This window comes from Coregonus clupeaformis, unplaced genomic scaffold (genome assembly GCF_020615455.1).
Source record: "Coregonus clupeaformis isolate EN_2021a unplaced genomic scaffold, ASM2061545v1 scaf0187, whole genome shotgun sequence".
Lineage (NCBI taxonomy): Eukaryota > Metazoa > Chordata > Actinopteri > Salmoniformes > Salmonidae > Coregonus > Coregonus clupeaformis.
In genome coordinates, this window is record NW_025533642.1 from 515,001 (window position 1) to 534,274 (window position 19,274).

At 44.4% G+C, this 19,274-nt stretch overlaps 1 protein-coding gene across 1 annotated transcript in view; it reads left to right on the plus strand.

The window, feature by feature from the left end:
- The window catches only part of LOC123484084 (regulating synaptic membrane exocytosis protein 2-like), a gene marked incomplete at its 3' end in the record, with an annotated part of 105,919 nt that overhangs the window by 40,574 nt on the left and 46,071 nt on the right, over window positions 1-19,274 (plus strand). Inside the window, exons 3-5 of the mRNA XM_045214033.1 lie at window positions 1,782-1,901; window positions 16,160-16,259; window positions 16,818-16,941. Coding sequence (XP_045069968.1) covers window positions 1,782-1,901; window positions 16,160-16,259; window positions 16,818-16,941 — 344 coding nt within the window. The remainder of the gene's footprint in view (window positions 1-1,781; window positions 1,902-16,159; window positions 16,260-16,817; window positions 16,942-19,274) is intronic.

The window sequence follows — 19,274 nt, forward strand, 5'->3', positions numbered from 1 at the left end:
CTTCCTACTCCCTCTCTCTTCCTACTCTCCCTCTCTCTCCTCTCTCTCTCTCTCTCTCTCTCTCCCTCTCTCTCTTCCTACTCTCCCTTTCTCTCCTCTCTCTCTCTCTCTCTCTCTCTTCCTACTCTTTCTCCCTCTCTCTCTCTTCCTACTCTCTCTCTCTCTCTCCATATTCTCTCTCTCTCTCTTCCTACTGTCTCTCTCTCCATATTCTCTGTCTCTCTTCCTACTCTTTCTCTCTCTCTCCATATTCTCTCTCTCTCTTCCTACTCTCTCTCTCTCCCTATTCACTCTCTCTCTTCCTGCTCTCTCTCTCTCCATATTCTCTCTCTCTCTTCCTACTCTCTCTCTCTCTTCCTACTCACTCTCTCTCTTCCTGCTCTCCCTCTCTCTCATCCTACTCTCCCTCTCTCTCCTCTCTCTCTCTCCCTCTCTCTCTATTTTTCTACTCTCTCTCTCTTCCTACTCTCTCTCTTCCTACTAGCTCGCTCTCTTCCTACTCTCTCTCTCTCTCTCTCATATTCTCTCTCTATTCCTACTAGCTCTCTCTCTTCCTACTCTCTCTCTCTTCCTACTCTCTCTCTTCCTACTCTCTCTCTCTTCCTACTAGCTCTCTCTCTTCCTACTCTCTCTCTTCCTACTCTCTCTCTTCCTACTAGCTCTCTCTCTTCCTACTCTCTCTCTCTCTCTCCATATTCTCTCTCTCTTCCTACTAGCTCTCTCTCTTCCTACTCTCTCTCTCTTCCTACTCTCTCTCTTCCTACTAGCTCGCTCTCTTCCTACTCTCTCTCTCTCTCCATATTCTCTCTCTCTTCCTACTAGCTCTCTCTGTATTCCTACTCTCTCTCTTCCTACTCTCTCCCTCTCGCTCTCTCTCTCTGTATTCCTACTCTCTCTCTTCCTCCCTCTCTTCCTACTCTCTCTCTCTCTCTGTATTCCTATTCTCTCTCTCTTCCTACTCTCTCTCCTCTATCTCTCTCTCTCTCTCTCTCTCTCTCACTCTCTTCCAACTCTCTCTCTCTCTTCCTACTCTCTCTCTCTCTTCCAACTCTCTCTCTCTCTTCCAACTCTCTCTCTCTTCCTACTCTCTCTCTCTCTTCCAACTCTCTCTCTCTTCATACTCCCTCTCTCTCCTCTCTCTCTCTCCATATTCTCTCTCTCTTCCAAATCTCTCTCTCTCTTCCTACTCCCTCTCTCTTCCTACTCTCTCTCTCTTCCTACTCTCTCTCTCTTCCTACTCTCTCTCTCCTCTCTCTCTCTCTTCCTTCTTGCTCTTTCCCTACTCTCTCTCTTCCTACTCTCTCTCTCCATCTACCCACCAATACTCTAGTCACACAAACTCTTAAATCACATGGCAATGAATATATGAATGACCACTTCTCCTGTGTCATCACTGCATTTAAAATGCATGACAGTTGGGTTTGATAGACAGTGTAATATACTGCCTATACAGCCTTTACAGAACATGAAGATAGCACAGCAAGCTTTCATTGGGTTTTTCCCTGTGGAAATCAAATTTGCAGTTTTTCCTATACTCATCATGAAAGATTATGTGGTTATACTAATGTACCTGTATAGAGCACAATTTGACACCAAATTACAATGTCTCTTGATCTAAGTTTGTGTAATCACAATGCATCACATGTAAAATGGCCTCCAGCCTTCTTTCTGTTGAGTGTGTTGTTCTATACTGTATTGTTGTTCTAATGTTGTGTTCTTGAAACATGAGAAGCCTACTTGTTGTAAAACACAAGATATGTGTTGTCACTTTGACCTTGTAGCACCCGGTGACATGGCAACCGTCCAAAGATGGCGAGCGCCTGATAGGGCGGATTATACTAAACAAGAGGATGAAGGATGGAACGGTGCCCCGAGACACAGGAGCTCTGCTGGGACTCAAGGTAAGCCCTGATCCTGGACCTGCTCCTAACCCTAACCCTAACCCAGAGACACAGGAGCTCTGCTGGGACTCAAGGTAAGCCCTGATCCTGGACCTGCTCCTAACCCTAACCCTAACCCCGAGACACAGGAGCTCTGCTGGGACTCAAGGTAAGCCCTGATCCTGGACCTGCTCCTAACCCTAACCCTAACCAAGAGACACAGGAGCTCTGCTGGGACTCAAGGTAAGCCCTGATCCTGGACCTGCTCCTAACCCTAACCCTAACCCCGAGACACAGGAGCTCTGCTGGGACTCAAGGTAAGCCCTGATCCTGGACCTGCTCCTAACCCTAACCCCGAGACACAGGAGCTCTGCTGGGACTCAAGGTAAGCCCTGATCCTGGACCTGCTCCTAACCCTAACCCCGAGACACAGGAGCTCTGCTGGGACTCAAGGTAAGCCCTGATCCTGGACCTGCTCCTAACCCTAACCCCGAGACACAGGAGCTCTGCTGGGACTCAAGGTAAGCCCTGATCCTGGACCTGCTCCTAACCCTAACCCCGAGACACAGGAGCTCTGCTGGGACTCAAGGTAAGCCCTGATCCTGGACCTGCTCCTAACCCTAACCCTAACCCCGAGACACAGGAGCTCTGCTGGGACTCAAGGTAAGCCCTGATTCTGGACCTGCTCCTAACCCTAACCCTAACCCCGAGACACAGGAGCTCTGCTGGGACTCAAGGTAAGCCCTGATTCTGGACCTGCTCCTAACCCTAACCCTAACCCCGAGACACAGGAGCTCTGCTGGGACTCAAGGTAAGCCCTGATCCTGGACCTGCTCCTAACCCTAACCCTAACCCAGAGACACAGGAGCTCTGCTGGGACTCAAGGTAAGCCCTGATCCTGGACCTGCTCCTAACCCTAACCCTAACCCAGAGACACAGGAGCTCTGCTGGGACTCAAGGTAAGCCCTGATCCTGGACCTGCTCCTAACCCTAACCCTAACCCAGAGACACAGGAGCTCTGCTGGGACTCAAGGTAAGCCCTGATCCTGGACCTGCTCCTAACCCTAACCCTAACTCAGAGACACAGGAGCTCTGCTGGGACTCAAGGTAAGCCCTGATCCTGGACCTGCTCCTAACCCTAACCCTAACCCAGAATGTGGGTAGGGGTAAAATTGACTATTCAATCAGGATAGATAATAAACAGAGCAGCAGCAGTGTTGGTAGTTGAGGTAATATGTACATGTAGGTAGGGGTAAAAGTGACTAGGCAATCAGGATAGATAATAAACAGAGCAGCAGCAGAGAATGTGAAGAGTGTGTGTATATGTGAGTGCGTGTGTGTGGCGTCAATTTGCATGTGTGTGTGTTTTGTGTGTGTAAGCTCGTTTAGTGTGTGTGTGTGTGTGTGTGTGTGCATCTTTGTTTGTTGGCCGTACCAAGTGGTGATGCAGCCAGTCAAGATGCTCTCAATGGTGCTGCTGTAGAACTTCTTGAGGATCTGAGGCCCCATGCCAAATCGTTTCAGCCTCCCCCAACTGTGTTGGTGTGTGTGTGGACCGTGATAGATCCTTAGTGATGTGGACACTGAGGAACCTGAAGCTCTCGACCCGCTCCACTACAGCCCTGTCGATGTGAATGAGGGGTGTGCCTGGCCCTCCGTTTCCTGTAGTCCACGATAAGATCACATTGAGGGAGAGGTTGTTGTCCTGGCACCACACTGCCAGGTGTCTAACCTCCTCTCTGTAGGCTGTCTCATTGTCGTTGGCGATTTGGCCTACCAACATTGTGTCATCGGCAAACTTAATGATGGTGTTGGAGTCGTGCGCGGCCACACAGTCGTGGGTGAACAGGGAGTACAGGAGGGGACTGAGCACGCACCCCTGAGGGGCCCCCGTGTTGAGGGTTAGCGTGGCGGATGTGTTGTTGCCTACCCTTACCACCTGGGGGCGGCCCGTCAGGAAGTCCAGGATCAAGTTGCAGAGGGAGGTGTTTAGTTCCAGGGTCCTTAGCTTAGTGATGAGCTTGTAGGGCACTATGGTGTTGAATGCTAAGCTGTAGTCAATGAATAGCATTCTCACGTAGGTGTTACTCTTGTCCAGGTGGGAAAGGGCAGTGTGGAGTGCAATAGAGATTGCATCATCTGTGGATCTGTTGGGGCGGTATGCAAATTGGAGTGGGTCTAGGGTTTCTGGGATAATGGTGTTGATGTGAGCCATGACCAGCCTTTCAAAGAATTACATGTCTACAGATGTAACTGCTACTGGGCGGTCGTCATTTAGACAGGTTACCTTGGCATTGTTGGGCACAGGGACTATGGTGGTCTGCTTGAAACATGTAGGTATTACAGACTGGGTCAGGAAGAGGTTGAAAATGTCAGTGAAGACACTGGCCAGCTGGTCAGCGCATGCTCTGAGTACGCGTCCTGGTAATCCGTCTGGCCCTGCGACCATGTTAATGTTAACCTGTTTAAAGGTCTTACAGAGAGTGTGATCATACAGTCGTCCGGAACAGCTGGTGCTCTCATGCATGGTTCAGCATAGAAGGCCTTTAGCTCGTCTGGTAGGGTCGCGTCATTGGGCAGCTCTCGGCTAGGTTGCCCTGCCACATCTGATGAGTCTCCCGAGTGGCGCAGTGGTATAAGGCACTGCATCGCAGTGCTAGCTGTGCCACTAGAGGTCCTGGTTCGTATCCAGGCTCTGTCGTAGCCGGCCGTGACCGGGAGACCCATGGGGCGGTGCACAATTGGCCCAGCGTCGTCCAGGGTAGGGGAGGGAATGGCCGGCAGGGATGTAGCTCAGTTGGTAGAGCATGGCGTTTGCAACGCCAGGGTTGTGGGTTCGATTCCCACAGGGGGCCAGTATAAACAAATAATGTATGGATAAGAGCGTCTGCTAAATGACTGAAATGAAATGAAATGAAATGAGCATCGGAGCCTGTGTAGTAGGATTCAATCTTAGTCCTGTATTGACGCTTTTGCCTATTTGATGGTTATTCGGAGGACGTAGCAGGATTTCTTATAAGCGTCCAGATTAGTGTCCTGATCCTCGAAATCGGCAGCTCTAGCCTTTGGCTCAGTGCAGATGTTGCCTGTAATCCATGGCTTCTGGTTGGGATATGTACGTACGGTCACTGTGGGGACGACGACGTCGATGCACTTATTAACGAAGCCGGTGACTGATGTGGTAAACTCCTCAATGTTATCAGATGAATCCTGGAACATATTCCAGTCTGTGCTAGCGAAACAGCCCTGTAGCTTAGCATCCTCTTCATTGGACCACTTCCGTATTGAGCGCGTCATTGGTACTTCCTGTTAGCATTTTTGCTTGTAAGCAGGAATCAGGAGGATAGAGTTATGGTCAGATTTTCCAAATGGAGGGCGAGGGAGAGCTTTGTATGTGTTTCTGTGTGTGGAGTAAAGGTGATCTAGAGTTTTTTTTGCCTCTAGCTGCACAGGTGTCATGCTGGTAGAAACTAAGTAAAATGGATTTCAGTTTTCCTGCATTAAAATCACTAGTCACTAGGAGAACTGCGTTTCTTGTTTGCTAATGGTCCAGTTGGTTGAGTCCGGTCTTAGTGCCTCCATCGGTTTGTGGTGGTGAATAGACAGCTACAAAAAATATAGATGAAAACTCTCTTGGTATAGGTCTACAGCTTATTTTTACATTTTTACATTTTAGTCATTTAGTAGACGCTCTTATCCAGAGCGACTTACAGTTAGTGAGTGCATACATTTTCATATTTTTTTCATACTTATCAACCTTGAGACTTCCTTATTATTAGAGATTGCGCACCAGTTGTTGTTAATAGAGAGACACACACCACCCCCCTTGATCTTACCGGACTCTGCCGTTCTGTCCGGCCGATGAATAGAAAAGCAGCTAGATTTATGTATATTATCCATGTCCTTGTTCAGCCAAGAATGAGAGAAGCATAGTATATTACAGTTCTTAATGTCCCGTTGATAGGATAGTCTCGAACGGAGCTCGTCCAGTTTATTTTCCAGCGATTGCACATTCGCTAATAGAACAGAGGGTAGAGACGATGTATTAATTCAGGGGCTGGTCCTGGATAATCAATATGTCTTTCACCTCCGACTCATTGAAGTCTTCGTTCAAATGGAGGTTAGTGATCGCTGTTCTGAAACTGTTAGGAAACGACGGTGGAAACATTATGTAGAAAAAAAGTTATGATCAGCGCAAAAACTACACAAAATAGCTAAATTAGTCAGGAGCCCATAAAACGGATGCCATTTCCTCCAGCGCCGTTGTGATGCTCCTGGACTATATTACTGACTGACTGGCTTACTGACTGACTGACTGACTCCTGGACTGACTGACTGACTAACTCCTGGACTGACTGACTCCTGGACTGACTGACTCCTGGACTGAATTACTGACTGACTGACTGACTCATGGACTGAATTACTGACTGACTGACTGACTTCTGGACTGACTGACTCCTGGACTGACTAACTGACTCCTGGACTGAATTACTGACTGACTGACTGACTGACTCCTGGACTGACTGACTGACTGACTGACTCCTGGACTGACTGACGGACCTGACTGACTCCTGGACTGACAGACCTGACTGACTGACTTACTGATTTACTGACTGACTCCTGGACTGACTGACTCCTGGACTGACTGACTGACTCCTGGACTGACTGACTGACTGACTCCTGGACTGACTGACTCCTGGACTGTCTGACTGACTCCTGGGCTGACTGATTCCTGGACTGACTGACTCCAGGACTGAGTTACTGACTGACTGACTGACTTACTGACTCCTGGACTGACTGACTGACTGACTCCTGGGCTGACTGACTCCTGGACTGAATTACTGAGTGACTGACTTACTGGCTGACTGATTTATTGAATCCTGGACTGACTGACTCCTGGACTAACTGACTCCTGGACTGACTTAGTGACTGACTCCTGGACTGACTGACTCCTGGACTGAATTACTGACTGACTGACTGACTGACTGACGACTGACTGACGACCGACTGACTGTCTGACTGACTCCTGGACTGACATTAACCAAACAGATAATGGAATTAACTAAATGTTTCCACAATAACCGTAATCTGTATTATGTCCAGATAGGTAGACAATGCTGCTGTTGTTTCTTAGATGTTGGCTGCATAGCTCTGCCTGCACTAAGCTCCTTCTGCACCAAAAACAGGTCCTGTGTTCTGTTGAGAGGGGCTAACATTTAGTATTGCTCTCCTTCATAAGGAAAATGGATACCTGATGTGTTAGTATTTAGTAGAGATTCATATTCATATTCAGAGTGTTTAATAGTCATATGTACAGGGTTGCAGGTGTGATTGCAGGGTACAGTGAAATAAAATAATGAAAATAAATAAATAAATAAAATATATATAGTGCATTCGGAAAGTATTCAGTCCCCTTGACATTTTCCACATTTTATTATGTTACAGCCTTATTCTACAATGGATTCAATTGTTTTCCCCCCCTCATCAATCTACACACATTACCCCATAATGACAAAGCAAAAACTGTTTTTTATAAATTTTTACATATGTATTAAAAAATATATATATATATAAAAGTTACATAAGTATTCAGACCCTTTACTCAGTACTTTGTTGAAGCACCTTTGGCAGTGATTACAGCCTTGAGTCTTCTTGTGTATGACGCTACAAGCTTGGCACACCTGTATTTGGGGAGTTTCTCCCATTCTTCTCTGCAGATCCTCTCAAACTCTGTCAGATTAAATGGGGAGCGTCGCTGCACAGCTATTTTCAGGTCTCTCCAGAGTTGTTCGATTGTGTTCATGTCCGGGCTCTGGCTGGGCCACTCAAGGACATTCAGAGACTTGTCCCGAAACTACTCCTGTATTGTCTTGGCTGTGTGCTTAGGGTCGTTGTCCTGTTGGAAGGTGAACCTTCACCCCAGTCTGAGGTCCTGAGCGCTCTGGAGCAGGTTTTCATCAAAGATCTCTCTATACTTTGCTCCGTTCATCTTTCCCTCGAACCTGACTAGTCTCCCAGTCCCTGCCGCTGAAAAACATCCCCACAGCATGATGCTGCCACCACCATGATTCACCGTAGGGATGGTGCCAGGTTTCCTCCAGGTGTGACGCTTGGCATTCAGGCCAAAGAGTTCAATCTTGGTTTCATCAGACCAGAGAATCTTGTTAGGTACCTTTTGGCAAACTCCAAGGGCGCTGTCATGTGCCTTTTAATGAGGAGAGGCTTCGGTCTGGCCACTCTACCATAAAGGCCAGAGGAGGAACTCTGGAGCTCTGTCAGAGTGACCATCGGGTTCTTGGTCACCTCCCTGACCAAGGTCCTTTTCCACTGATTGCTCAGTTTGGTCGGGAGGCCAGCTCTAGGAATAGTCTTGGCGGTTCCAAACTTCTTCCATTTAAGAATGATGGAGGCCACTGTGTTCTTGGGGACCTTCAATGCTGCAGAAATGTTTTGGTACCGTTCCGCGGATCTGTGCCTCGACACAATCCTGTCTCAGAGCTCTACGGACTCCTTCGACCTCATGGCTTGGTTTTTGCTCTGACATGCACTGTCAACGGTGGGACCTTATACAGTGCCTTGCAAAAGTATTCATCCCCCTTGGCGTTTTTCCTATTTTGTTGCATTACAACCTGTAATTTAAATGGATTTTTATTTGGATTTCATGTAATGGACATACACAAATAGTCCAAATTGGTGAAGTGAAATGAAAAAGTGGTGCGTGCATATGTATTCACCCCCTTTGCTATGACGCCCCTAAATAAGATCTGGTGCAACCAATTACCTTCAGAAGTCACATAATTAGTTAAATAAAGTCCACCTGTGTGTAATCTAAGTGTCACATGATCTCAGTATATATACACCTGTTCTGAAAGGCCCCAGAGTCTGCAACACCATTAAGCAAGGGGCACCACCAAGCAAGCGGCACCATGAAGACCAAGGAGCTCTCCAAACAGGTCAGGGACAAAGTTTTGGAGAAGTACAGATCATGGTTGGATTATAGAAAAATATCTGAAACTTTGAACATCCCACAGAGCACCATTAAATCCATTATTAAAAAATGGAAAGAATATGGCACCACAACAAACCTGCCAAGAGAGGGCTACCCACCAAAACTCACGGACCAGGCAAGGAGGGCATTACTCAGAGAGGTAACAAAGAAACCAAAGATAACCCTGAAGGAGCTGCAAAGCTCCACAGCAGAGATTGGAGTATCTGTCCATAGGACCACTTTAAGCCGTACACTCCACAGAGCTGAGCTTTATGGAAGAGTGGCCAGAAAAAAGCCATTGCTTAAAGAAAAAAATAAGCAAACACGTTTGGTGTTCGCCAAAAGGCATGTGGGAGACTCCCCAAACATATGGAAGAAGGTACTCTGGTTAGATGAGACTAAAATTGAGCTTTTTGGCCATCAAGGAAAACGCTATATCTGGCGCAAACCCAACACCTCTCATCACCCCAAGAACACCATCCACACAGTGAAGCATGGTGGTGGCAGCATCATGCTGTAGGGATGTTTTTCATCGGCAGGGACTGGGAAACTGGTCAGAATTGAAGGAATGATGGATGGCGCTAAATACAGGGAAATTCTTGAGGGAAACCTGTTTCAATCTTCCAGAGATTTGAGACTGGGACGGAGGTTCACCTTCCAGCAGGACAATGACCCTAAGCATACTGCTAAAGCAACAATCGAGTGGTTTAAGGGGAAACATTTAAATGTCTTGGAACGGCCTAGTCAAAGTCCAGACCTCAATCCAGTTGAGAATCTGTGGTATGATTTAAAGATTGCTGTACACCAGCGGAACCCATCCAACTTGAAGGAGCTGGAGCAGTTTTGCCTTGAAGAATGGGCAAAAATCCCAGTGGCTAGATGTGCCAAGCTTATAGAGACATACCCCAAGAGACTTGCAGCTGTAATTGCTGCAAAAGGTGGCTCTACAAAGTATTCACTTTGGGGGAGTGAATAGTTATGCACGCTCAAGTTTTCTGTTTTTTTGTCTTATTTCTTGTTTGTTTCACCCCAAAAATGTTGGGGGATCTTCAAAGTGGTAGGCATGTTATGTAAATCAAATGATACAAACCCCAAACAATCCATTTTAATTCCAGGTTGTAAGGCAACAAAATTGAAAAATGCCAAGGGGGGTGAATACTTTAAAAACCTAAAATGTCTAAAAACCTGTTTTTGCTTTGTCATTATGGGGTATTGTGTATAGATTGATGAGGATTTTTATTTATTTAATCAATTTTAGAATAAGGCTGTAACATAACAAAATGTGTAAAAAGTCAAGGGGTCTAAATACTTAACGAATGCACTGTACCTCATAATAAGTACAGAACTACATCCTGTAGATTTAAAATAAGACACTTTCTGCCTCATGCTCATTATATCGGCTGCCATTAATTTTATAATTTCAGAAAGTATTCATACCCCTTGACTTATTCCACATTTTGTTGTGTTACAACCTGAATTCGAAATGGATTAAATTGATTTATTTTCTCACCCATCTACACACAAACCCCGTAATGACAAAGTAAAAACAGGTTTTTAGACATTTTTGCAAATTTATTTCAAATGAAATACAGAAATATCTCATTTACATAAGTATTCACACACCCGAGTCAATAATTTTTAGAAGCACCTTTGGCAGCGATTACAGCTGTAAATCTTTCTGGGGAAGTCTCTAAGAGCTTTCCACACCTGGATTGTGCAACATTTGCCCATTATTCTTAAGACATTTCTTCAAGCTCTGTCAAATTGTTTGTTGATCATTACTGGACAACCATTTCCAGGTCTTGCCATAGAATTTCAAATAGATTTAAATCAAATCTGTAACTCGAACATTCACTGTCTTCTTGGTAAGCAACTCCAGTGTTGATTTGGCCTTGTGTTTTAGGTTATTGTCCTACTGAAAGGTGAATTCATCTCCCAGTGTCTGGTAGAAAGCAGACTGAACCAGGTTTTCCCCCCAGTACTTTACGATTACAAGCATATCCATAACATGATGCAGCCACCACTATGCTTGAAAATATGGAGAGTGGTACTCAGTGATGTGTTGTATTGGATTTGCCCCAAACATAACATGTTGTATTCAGGACAAAAAGTTAATTGCTTTGCCACATTTTTTCCAGTATTGCTTTAGTTCCTTGTTGCAAACAGGATGTATGTTTTGGAATATTTGTATTATGTACAGGCTTCCTTCTTTTCACTCTGTCAATGATGTTAGTATTGTGGAGTAACTACAATGTTGTTGATCCATCCTCAGTTTTCTCCTATCACAGCCATTAAACTCTGTAACTGTTTTAAAGTCACCATTGGCTTCATGGTGAAATTCCTGATTCGTTTCCTTCCTCTCCGGCAACTGAGTTAGGAAGGACGCCTGTATCTTTGTAGTGACTGGGTGTATTGATACACCATCCAAAGTGTAATTAATAACTTCATCATGCTCAAAGGGATATTCAATGTCTGTTTTTTATTTTTAAAAAAATTGTATCTACCAACAGGTGTCCTTCTTTGCGAGGCATTGGGAAACCTCTCTGGTCTTTGTGGTTGAATCTGTGTTTGAAATTCAGATGAGGTAGTCATTCAAAAATCATGTTAAGCACTATTATTGCACATGGAGTGAGTCCATGCAACTTATTATGTGACTTGTTAAGCACATTTGTACTCCTGATCTTCTTTAGGCTTGCCATAACAAAGGGGTTTAATACTTATTGACTCAAGACATTTCAGCTTTTCATTTTTTATTAATTTGTAACAATTTGATTAACATAATTCCACTTTTACATTAATGGCTGTTGTGTGGAGGCCAGTGAAACAACATCTCATTGTAATCCATTTTAAATTCAGGCAGTAACACAACAAAATGTGGAAAAATTCAAGGGGTGTGAATCCTTTCTCAAGGCATTGTAATATATCCTTCGCTCTACTGTTACAATTGATTTGTGTAAGCAGTTCCTGACATCCTAATCTGACAGGACCAGTTGATCTGTAAACACCGGAGGGAATCCCACACCATTCTTCTATTTGACGCCAATACAATGCATAATCATGTGATTCATAGACACCTGTGAATGCAAGTGTGCATCACATGAAAACGAAAATGGAAATGAAATTATCATGTGGAGTTTCAATGAATACTGAATATAATGTATAGTGATGTATATTGAGATGTATACTGAGTATAGTGATGTATGTCCCCTGTAGCTCAGTTGGTAGAGTATGGCGTTTGCAACGCCAGGGTTGTGGGTTCATTTCCCACGGGGGGCCAGTATGAAAATGTATGAAAATGTATGCATCCACTAACTGTCAGTCGCTCTGGATAAGAGCGTCTGGTAAATGACTAAAATGTAAAATGTATACTGAGATTAATACTGAGTATAATGTATACTGAGTATAATGTATAGTGATGTATACTGAGTATAATGTAAAGTGATGTATACTGAGTATAATGTATAGTGATGTATACTGAGTATAATGTATAGTGATGTATACTGAGATGTATAATGATGTACATTGGTAGAGCATGGCGCTTGTAACACCAGGGTAGTGGGATCGATCCCCGGGACCACCCATACGTAAAAATGTATGCGCACATGACTGTAAGTTGCTTTGGATAAAAGCGTCTGCTAAATGGCATATTATTATTATATTATGTATCCTGAGTACAATGTATAGTGATGTATACTGAGTATAATGTATGGTGATGTATACTGAGAGGAATACTGAGTGTAATGTATACTGAGATGTATAGTGATGTATACTGAGTATAATGTATGGTGATGTATACTGAGTATAATGTATAGTGATGTATACTGAGATGTTTTCTGACCATAATGTATAGTGATGTATACTGAGTATAGTGATGTATACTGAGTATAATGTATAGTGATGTATACTGAGTATAACATTTTACATTTACATTTTAGTCATTTAGCAGACGCTCTTAACCAGAGCGACTTACAGGAGCAATTAGGGTTAAGTGCCTTGCTCAAGGGCACATTTACGTCATTTAGCAGACGCTCTTATCCAGAACGACTCACCAATTGGTGCGTTCACCCTATAGCCAGTGGGATAACCACTTTACAATTTTTTTGGGGGGGTAGAAGGATTACTTTATCCTATCCCAGGTAATCCTTAAAGAGGTGGGGTTTCAAATGTCTCCGGAAGGTGGTGAGTGACTCCGCTGTCCTGGCGTCGTGAGGGAGCTTGTTCCACCATTGGGGTGCCAGAGCAGCGAACAGTTTTGACTGGGCTGAGCGGGAGCTGTGCTTCCGCAGAGGAAGGGAGCCAGCAGGCCAGAGGTGGATGAGCGCAATGCCCTCGTTTGGGTGTAGGGACTGATCAGAGCCCAAAGGTACAGAGGTGCCGTTCCCTCACTGCTCCATAGGCAAGCACCATGGTCTTGTAGCGGATGCGAGCTTCAACTGGAAGCCAGTGGAGTGTGCGGAGGAGGGGGGTGACGTGAGAGAACTTGGGAAGGTTGAACACCAGACGGGCTGCGGCATTCTGGATGAGTTGTAGGGGTTTAATGGCACAGGCAGGGAGGCCAGCCAACAGCGAGTTGCAGTAGTCCAGACGGGAGATGACAAGTGCCTGGATTAGGACCTGTGCCGCTTCCTGTGTAAGGCAGGGTCGTACTCTCCGAATGTTGTAGAGCATGAACCTGCAGGAGCGGGTCACCGCCTTGATGTTGGCGGAGAACGACAGGGTGTTGTCCAGGGTCACGCCTAGGCTCTTCGCACTCAGGGAGGAGGACACAGCGGAGTTGTCAACCGTGATGGCGAGATCATGGAACGGGCAGTCCTTCCCCGGGAGGAAGAGCAGCTCCGTCTTGCCAGGGTTCAGCTTGAGGTGGTGATCCGTCATCCATACTGATATGTCTGCCAGACATGCAGAGATGCGATTCGCCACCTGGTTATCAGAAGGGGGAAAGGAGAAGATTAGTTGTGTATCGTCAGCGTAGCAATGATAGGAGAGGCCATGTGAGGATATGACAGAGCCAAGTGACTTGGTGTATAGGGAGAAAAGGAGAGGGCCTAGAACTGAGCCCTGGGGGACACCAGTGGTGAGAGCACGTGGTGCGGAGACAGCTTCTCGCCACGCCACTTGGTAGGAGCGACCGGTCAGGTAGGACGCAATCCAGGAGTGAGCCGCGCCGGAGATGCCCAGCTCGGAGAGGGTGGAGAGGAGGATCTGATGGTTCACAGTATCAAAGGCAGCAGACAGGTCTAGAAGGACAAGAGCAGAGGAGAGAGAGTTAGCTTTAGCAGTGCGGAGAGTCTCCGTGACACAGAGAAGAGCAGTCTCAGTTGAATGACCAGTCCTGAAACCTGACTGGTTTGGATCAAGAAGGTCATTCTGAGAGAGATAGCAAGAGAGTTGGCTAAAGACGGCACGCTCAATAGTTTTGGAAAGAAAAGAAAGAAGGGATACTGGTCTGTAGTTGTTGACATCAGTGGGATCGAGTGTTGGTTTTTTGAGAAGGGGAGCAACTCTTGCTCTCTTGAAGACGGAAGGGACATGGCCAGCGGTCAAGGATGAGTTGATCAGCGAGGTGAGGTAGGGGAGAAGGTCACCGGAGATGGTCTGGAGAAGAGAGGAGGGGATGGGGTCAAGCGGGCAGGTTGTTGGGCGGCCTGCAGTCACAAGTCGCAGGATTTTATCTGGAGAGAGAGGGGAGAAAGAAGTCAAAGCATAGGGAAGGGCAGTGTGAGTAGGAGCTTCCTAGGAGCTTCCTAGGGTTAGAGGCAGATGCTTGGAATTTAGAGTGGTAGAAAGTGGCCTTAGCAGCAGAAACAGATGAAGAAAATGTAGAGAGGAGGGAGTGAAAAGATGCCAGGTCGGCAGGGAGTTGAGTTTTCTTCCATTTCCGCTCCGCTGCCCGGAGCTCTGTTCTGTGAGCTCGCAATGAGTCATCAAGCCACGGAGCTGGAGGGGAGGACCGAGCCGGCCGGGAGGATAGGGGACACAGAGAGTCAAAGGATGCAGAAAGGGGAGGAGAGGAGGGTTGAGGAGGCAGAATCAGGAGATTGGAGGGAGAAGGATTGAGCAGAGGGAAGAGATGATAGGATGGAAGAGGAGAGAGTAGTGGGAGAGAGAGAGCGAAGGTTGCGGCGGCGCATTACCATCTGTGTAGGGGCAGAGTGAGTAGTGTGGGAGGAGAGCGAGAGAGAAAAGGAAACAAAGTAGTGGTCAGAGACATGGAGGGGAGTTGCAGTGAGATTAGTAGAAGAGCAGCATCTAGTAAAGATGAGGTCAAGCGTATTGCCTGCCTTGTGAGTAGGGGGGGACGGTGAGAGGGTGAGGTCAAAAGAGGAGAGGAGTGGAAAGAAGGAGGCAGAGAGAAATGAGTCAAATGTGGACACAGGGAGGTTGAAATCCCCCAAAACTGTGAGGGGTGAGCCATCCTCAGGAAAGGAACTTATCAAGGCGTCAAGCTCATTGACGAACTCTCCAAGGGAACCTGGGGGGCGATAGATGACAAGGATATTAAGCTTAAATGGGCTAGTGACTGTGACAGCATGGAATTCAAATGAGGAGATAGACAGATGGGTTAGGGAAAAAATTGAGAATGTCCACTTGGGAGAGATGAGGATTCCTGTGCCACCATGTATACTGAGTATAATGTATAGTGATGTATACTGAGATGTTTTCTGAACATAATGTATAGTGATGTATACTGACCATACTGTATAGTGATGTATACTGAGTATAATGTATGGTGATGTGTACTGAGATTTATACTGAGTATAATGTATAGTGATATATACTGAGATGTATACTGAGTGTAATGTATGGTGATGTATACTGAGTATAATGTATAGTGATGTATACTGAGATGTTTTCTGACCATAATGTATAGTGATGTATACTGAGTATAGTGATGTATACTGAGTATAGTGATGTATACTGAGTATAATGTATAGTGATGTATACTGAGTATAGTGATGTATACTGAGTATAATGTATAGTGATGTATACTGAGTATAATGTATAGTGATTTATACTGAGTATAGTGATGTATACTGAGTATAATGTATAGTGATGTATACTGAGTATAATGTATAGTGATGTATACTGAGTATAATGTATAGTGATGTATACTGAGTATAATGTATAGTGATGTATACTGAGTATAATGTATAGTGATGTATACTGAGTATAATGTATAGTGATGTATACTGAGTATAATGTATAGTGATGTATACTGAGTATAATGTATAGTGATGTATACTGAGTATAATGTATAGTGATGTATACTGAACATGTCTGTGTCTAACAGGTGGTTGGAGGAAAGATGATGGATTCTGGTCGACTTTGTGCTTTCATCACTAAAGTGAAGAGAGGAAGTCTAGCAGATACTGTTGGTCACCTTCGACCAGGTACACACTGGCTCACACTGATGATGTCATGAGTACACACTGTATCACACTGATGATGTCGTGAGTAGACACTGGCTCACACTGATGATGTCATGAGTAATACGCTGGTTCATATTGATGACGTCATGAGTAATACACTGGCTCATATTGATGATGTCATGAGTAATATACTGGTTCATATTGATGATGTCATGAGTAGACACTGGTTCATATTGATGATGTCATGACTAGACACTGGCTCACACTGATGATGTCATGAGTAATACGCTGGTTCATATTGATGACGTCATGAGTAATACACTGGCTCATATTGATGATGTCATGAGTAATATACTGGTTCATATTGATTATGTCATGAGTAGACACTGGCTCATTCTGATGATGCAATGAGTATTTTTAGCTGCCATTACTCTGACCAATCATATTTGTACACACCATAAACACTTCTCATATTCTATCATATTTGTACACTTCATAAATATTTTAATGTCACTCCTCTCTTTCTTTCTGCAGTGTGTTGTGTTAACGGATCCCCTCTCTCTCTCTCACACTCTTCAGGCGATCAGGTTCTTGAATGGAATGGGAGGGTCCTACAAGGAGCAACATTCAAGGAAGTTTATAATGTGATTCTAGAATCGAAGCCAGACCCCCAAGTGGAGCTGGTTGTGTCCCGACCCATAGGGTGAGTTCAGTTCTAACACAACTATGGAAAATGACCTTTCAACTTGTGAATACATGTACTTAGTCTAAGGATGTGTAACTCCCAGCTTGGTATTGCATTACCCCCCTGTACGCCCTTAAGGACTTGTTTTAAAAGTCAGAATATGACTTGAGAAAGTATTCATACCCCTTGATTTATTCCACATTTTGTTGTTACAGCCTGAATTCAAAATGGATTCAATTGATTTGTTTTCTCACCCATCTACACAAAATACCCCATAATGACAAAAGTGAAAACGTGTTTTTAGAATCACCTTTGGCAGCGATTATAGCTGTGAGTCTTTCTGGGTAAGAGCTTTACACACCTGGATTGTACAATGTTTGCAAGCTCTGTCAAATTGGTTGTTGATCATTGCTAGACACCCATTTTCAAGTCTTACCATAGTTTTTTATGCCAATTTAAGTGAAAACTCTAACTAGGCCATTCAGGAACATTCAATGTTGTCTTTGTAAGCAACTCCAGTGTCTGAATTCATCTCCCAGTGTCTGTTGGAAAGCAGACTGAACCAGGTTTTCCTCTAGGATTTTGCCTGTGCTTAGCTCTATTCAATTTATTTTATCCCTAAAAACTCCCTAGTCCTTGCCGATAACAAGCAATACCCATAACATGATGCAGCCACCACCATGCATGAAAATATGAAGAGTGATAATCAGTGATGTGTTGGATTTGCCCCAAACATTACGCTTTGTATTCAGGACATAAAGTTAATTTCTTTGCCACATTTTTGGAGCCTTACTTTAGTGCCTTGTTGCAAACAGGATGCAGTAATACTTTAGTGCCTTGTTGCAAACAGGATGCAGTATTACTTTAGTGCCTTGTTGCAAACAGGATGCAGTATTACTTTAGTGCCTTGTTGCAAACAGGATGCAGTATTACTTTAGTGCCTTGTTGCAAACAGGATGCAGTATTACTTTAGTGCCTTGTTGCAAACAGGATGCAGTATTACTTTAGTGCCTTGTTGCAAACAGGATGCAGTAATACTTTAGTGCCTTGTTGCAAACAGGATGCAGTATTACTTTAGTGCCTTGTTGCAAACAGGATGCAGTATTACTTTAGTGCCTTGTTGCAAACAGGATGCAGTATTACTTTAGTGCCTTGTTGCAAACAGGATGCAGTATTACTTTAGTGCCTTGTTGCAAACAGGATGCATGTTTTTGAATATTTGTATTCTGTACAGGCTTCCTTCTTTTCACTCTGTCCTTTAGGTTAGTATTGTGGAGTAACTACAATGTTGTTGATCCATCCTCAGGTTTCTCCTATCACAGCCATTAAACTCTGTAACTGTTTTAAAGCCACCATTGGCCTCATGGTGAAATCCCTGAGTGGTTACCTTCCTATTCGGCAACTGAGTTAGGAGGGACGCCTGTATCTTTTTAGTGACTGGGTGTATTGATACACCATCCAAAGTGTAATTAATAACTTCACTATGCTCAAAGGGATATTCAATGTCCGTTTTTTTTTCTTTTTCTACCCATCTACCAATAGGTGCCCTTCTTTGCGAGGCATTGGAAAACCTCCCTGGTCTTTGTGGTTTAACCTGTGTTTGAAATTCACTGTGTGACTGAAGGACCTTACAGATAGTTGTATGTGGGGGGTACAGAGATGAGGTAGTCATTCAGAAATCATGTTAAACACTATTATTGCTCACAGAGTCCATGGAACTTATTATGTGACTTGTTAAGCACATTTGTACTCCTGATCTTCTTTAGGCTTGCCATAACAAAGGGGTTGAATACTTATCGACTCAAGATATTTCAGCTTTTCATTTGTAACTAATTTGTAAAAAAATGTTTAAACATAATTCCACTTTGACATTATGGGTTATTGTGTGCAGGACAGTGACAAATCATCTCTATTTAATCAATTTTGGAAAAAATTAAGGGGTGTGAATACTTTCTGAAGGCACTGTATAAATACATTTCCAAATTAAATCAAATGTTATTCGCCACATGCTTCATTTTAATCCCCTGTCAGGAGAATTTTATTGATGGTTTCTCTGACAATTTATGAAACCTAACATAAAGGTTTACATTAAGGTTCACAGCAGAGAATTACGTCCATATCATTGAAAGCTGTGAATATATGTTATCTACTAGGAGGTTTTGTGTAACTTGCTTTGAATCACACCGTCCCTCAGCTCCATACATCCCAGCTTCAGTCCCTCAGCTCCACAGATACAGTGGGGGAAAAAAGTATTTAGTCAGCCACCAATTGTGCAAGTTCTCCCACTTAAAAAGATGAGAGTGGCCTGTAATTTTCATCATAGGTACACGTCAACTATGACAGACAAATTG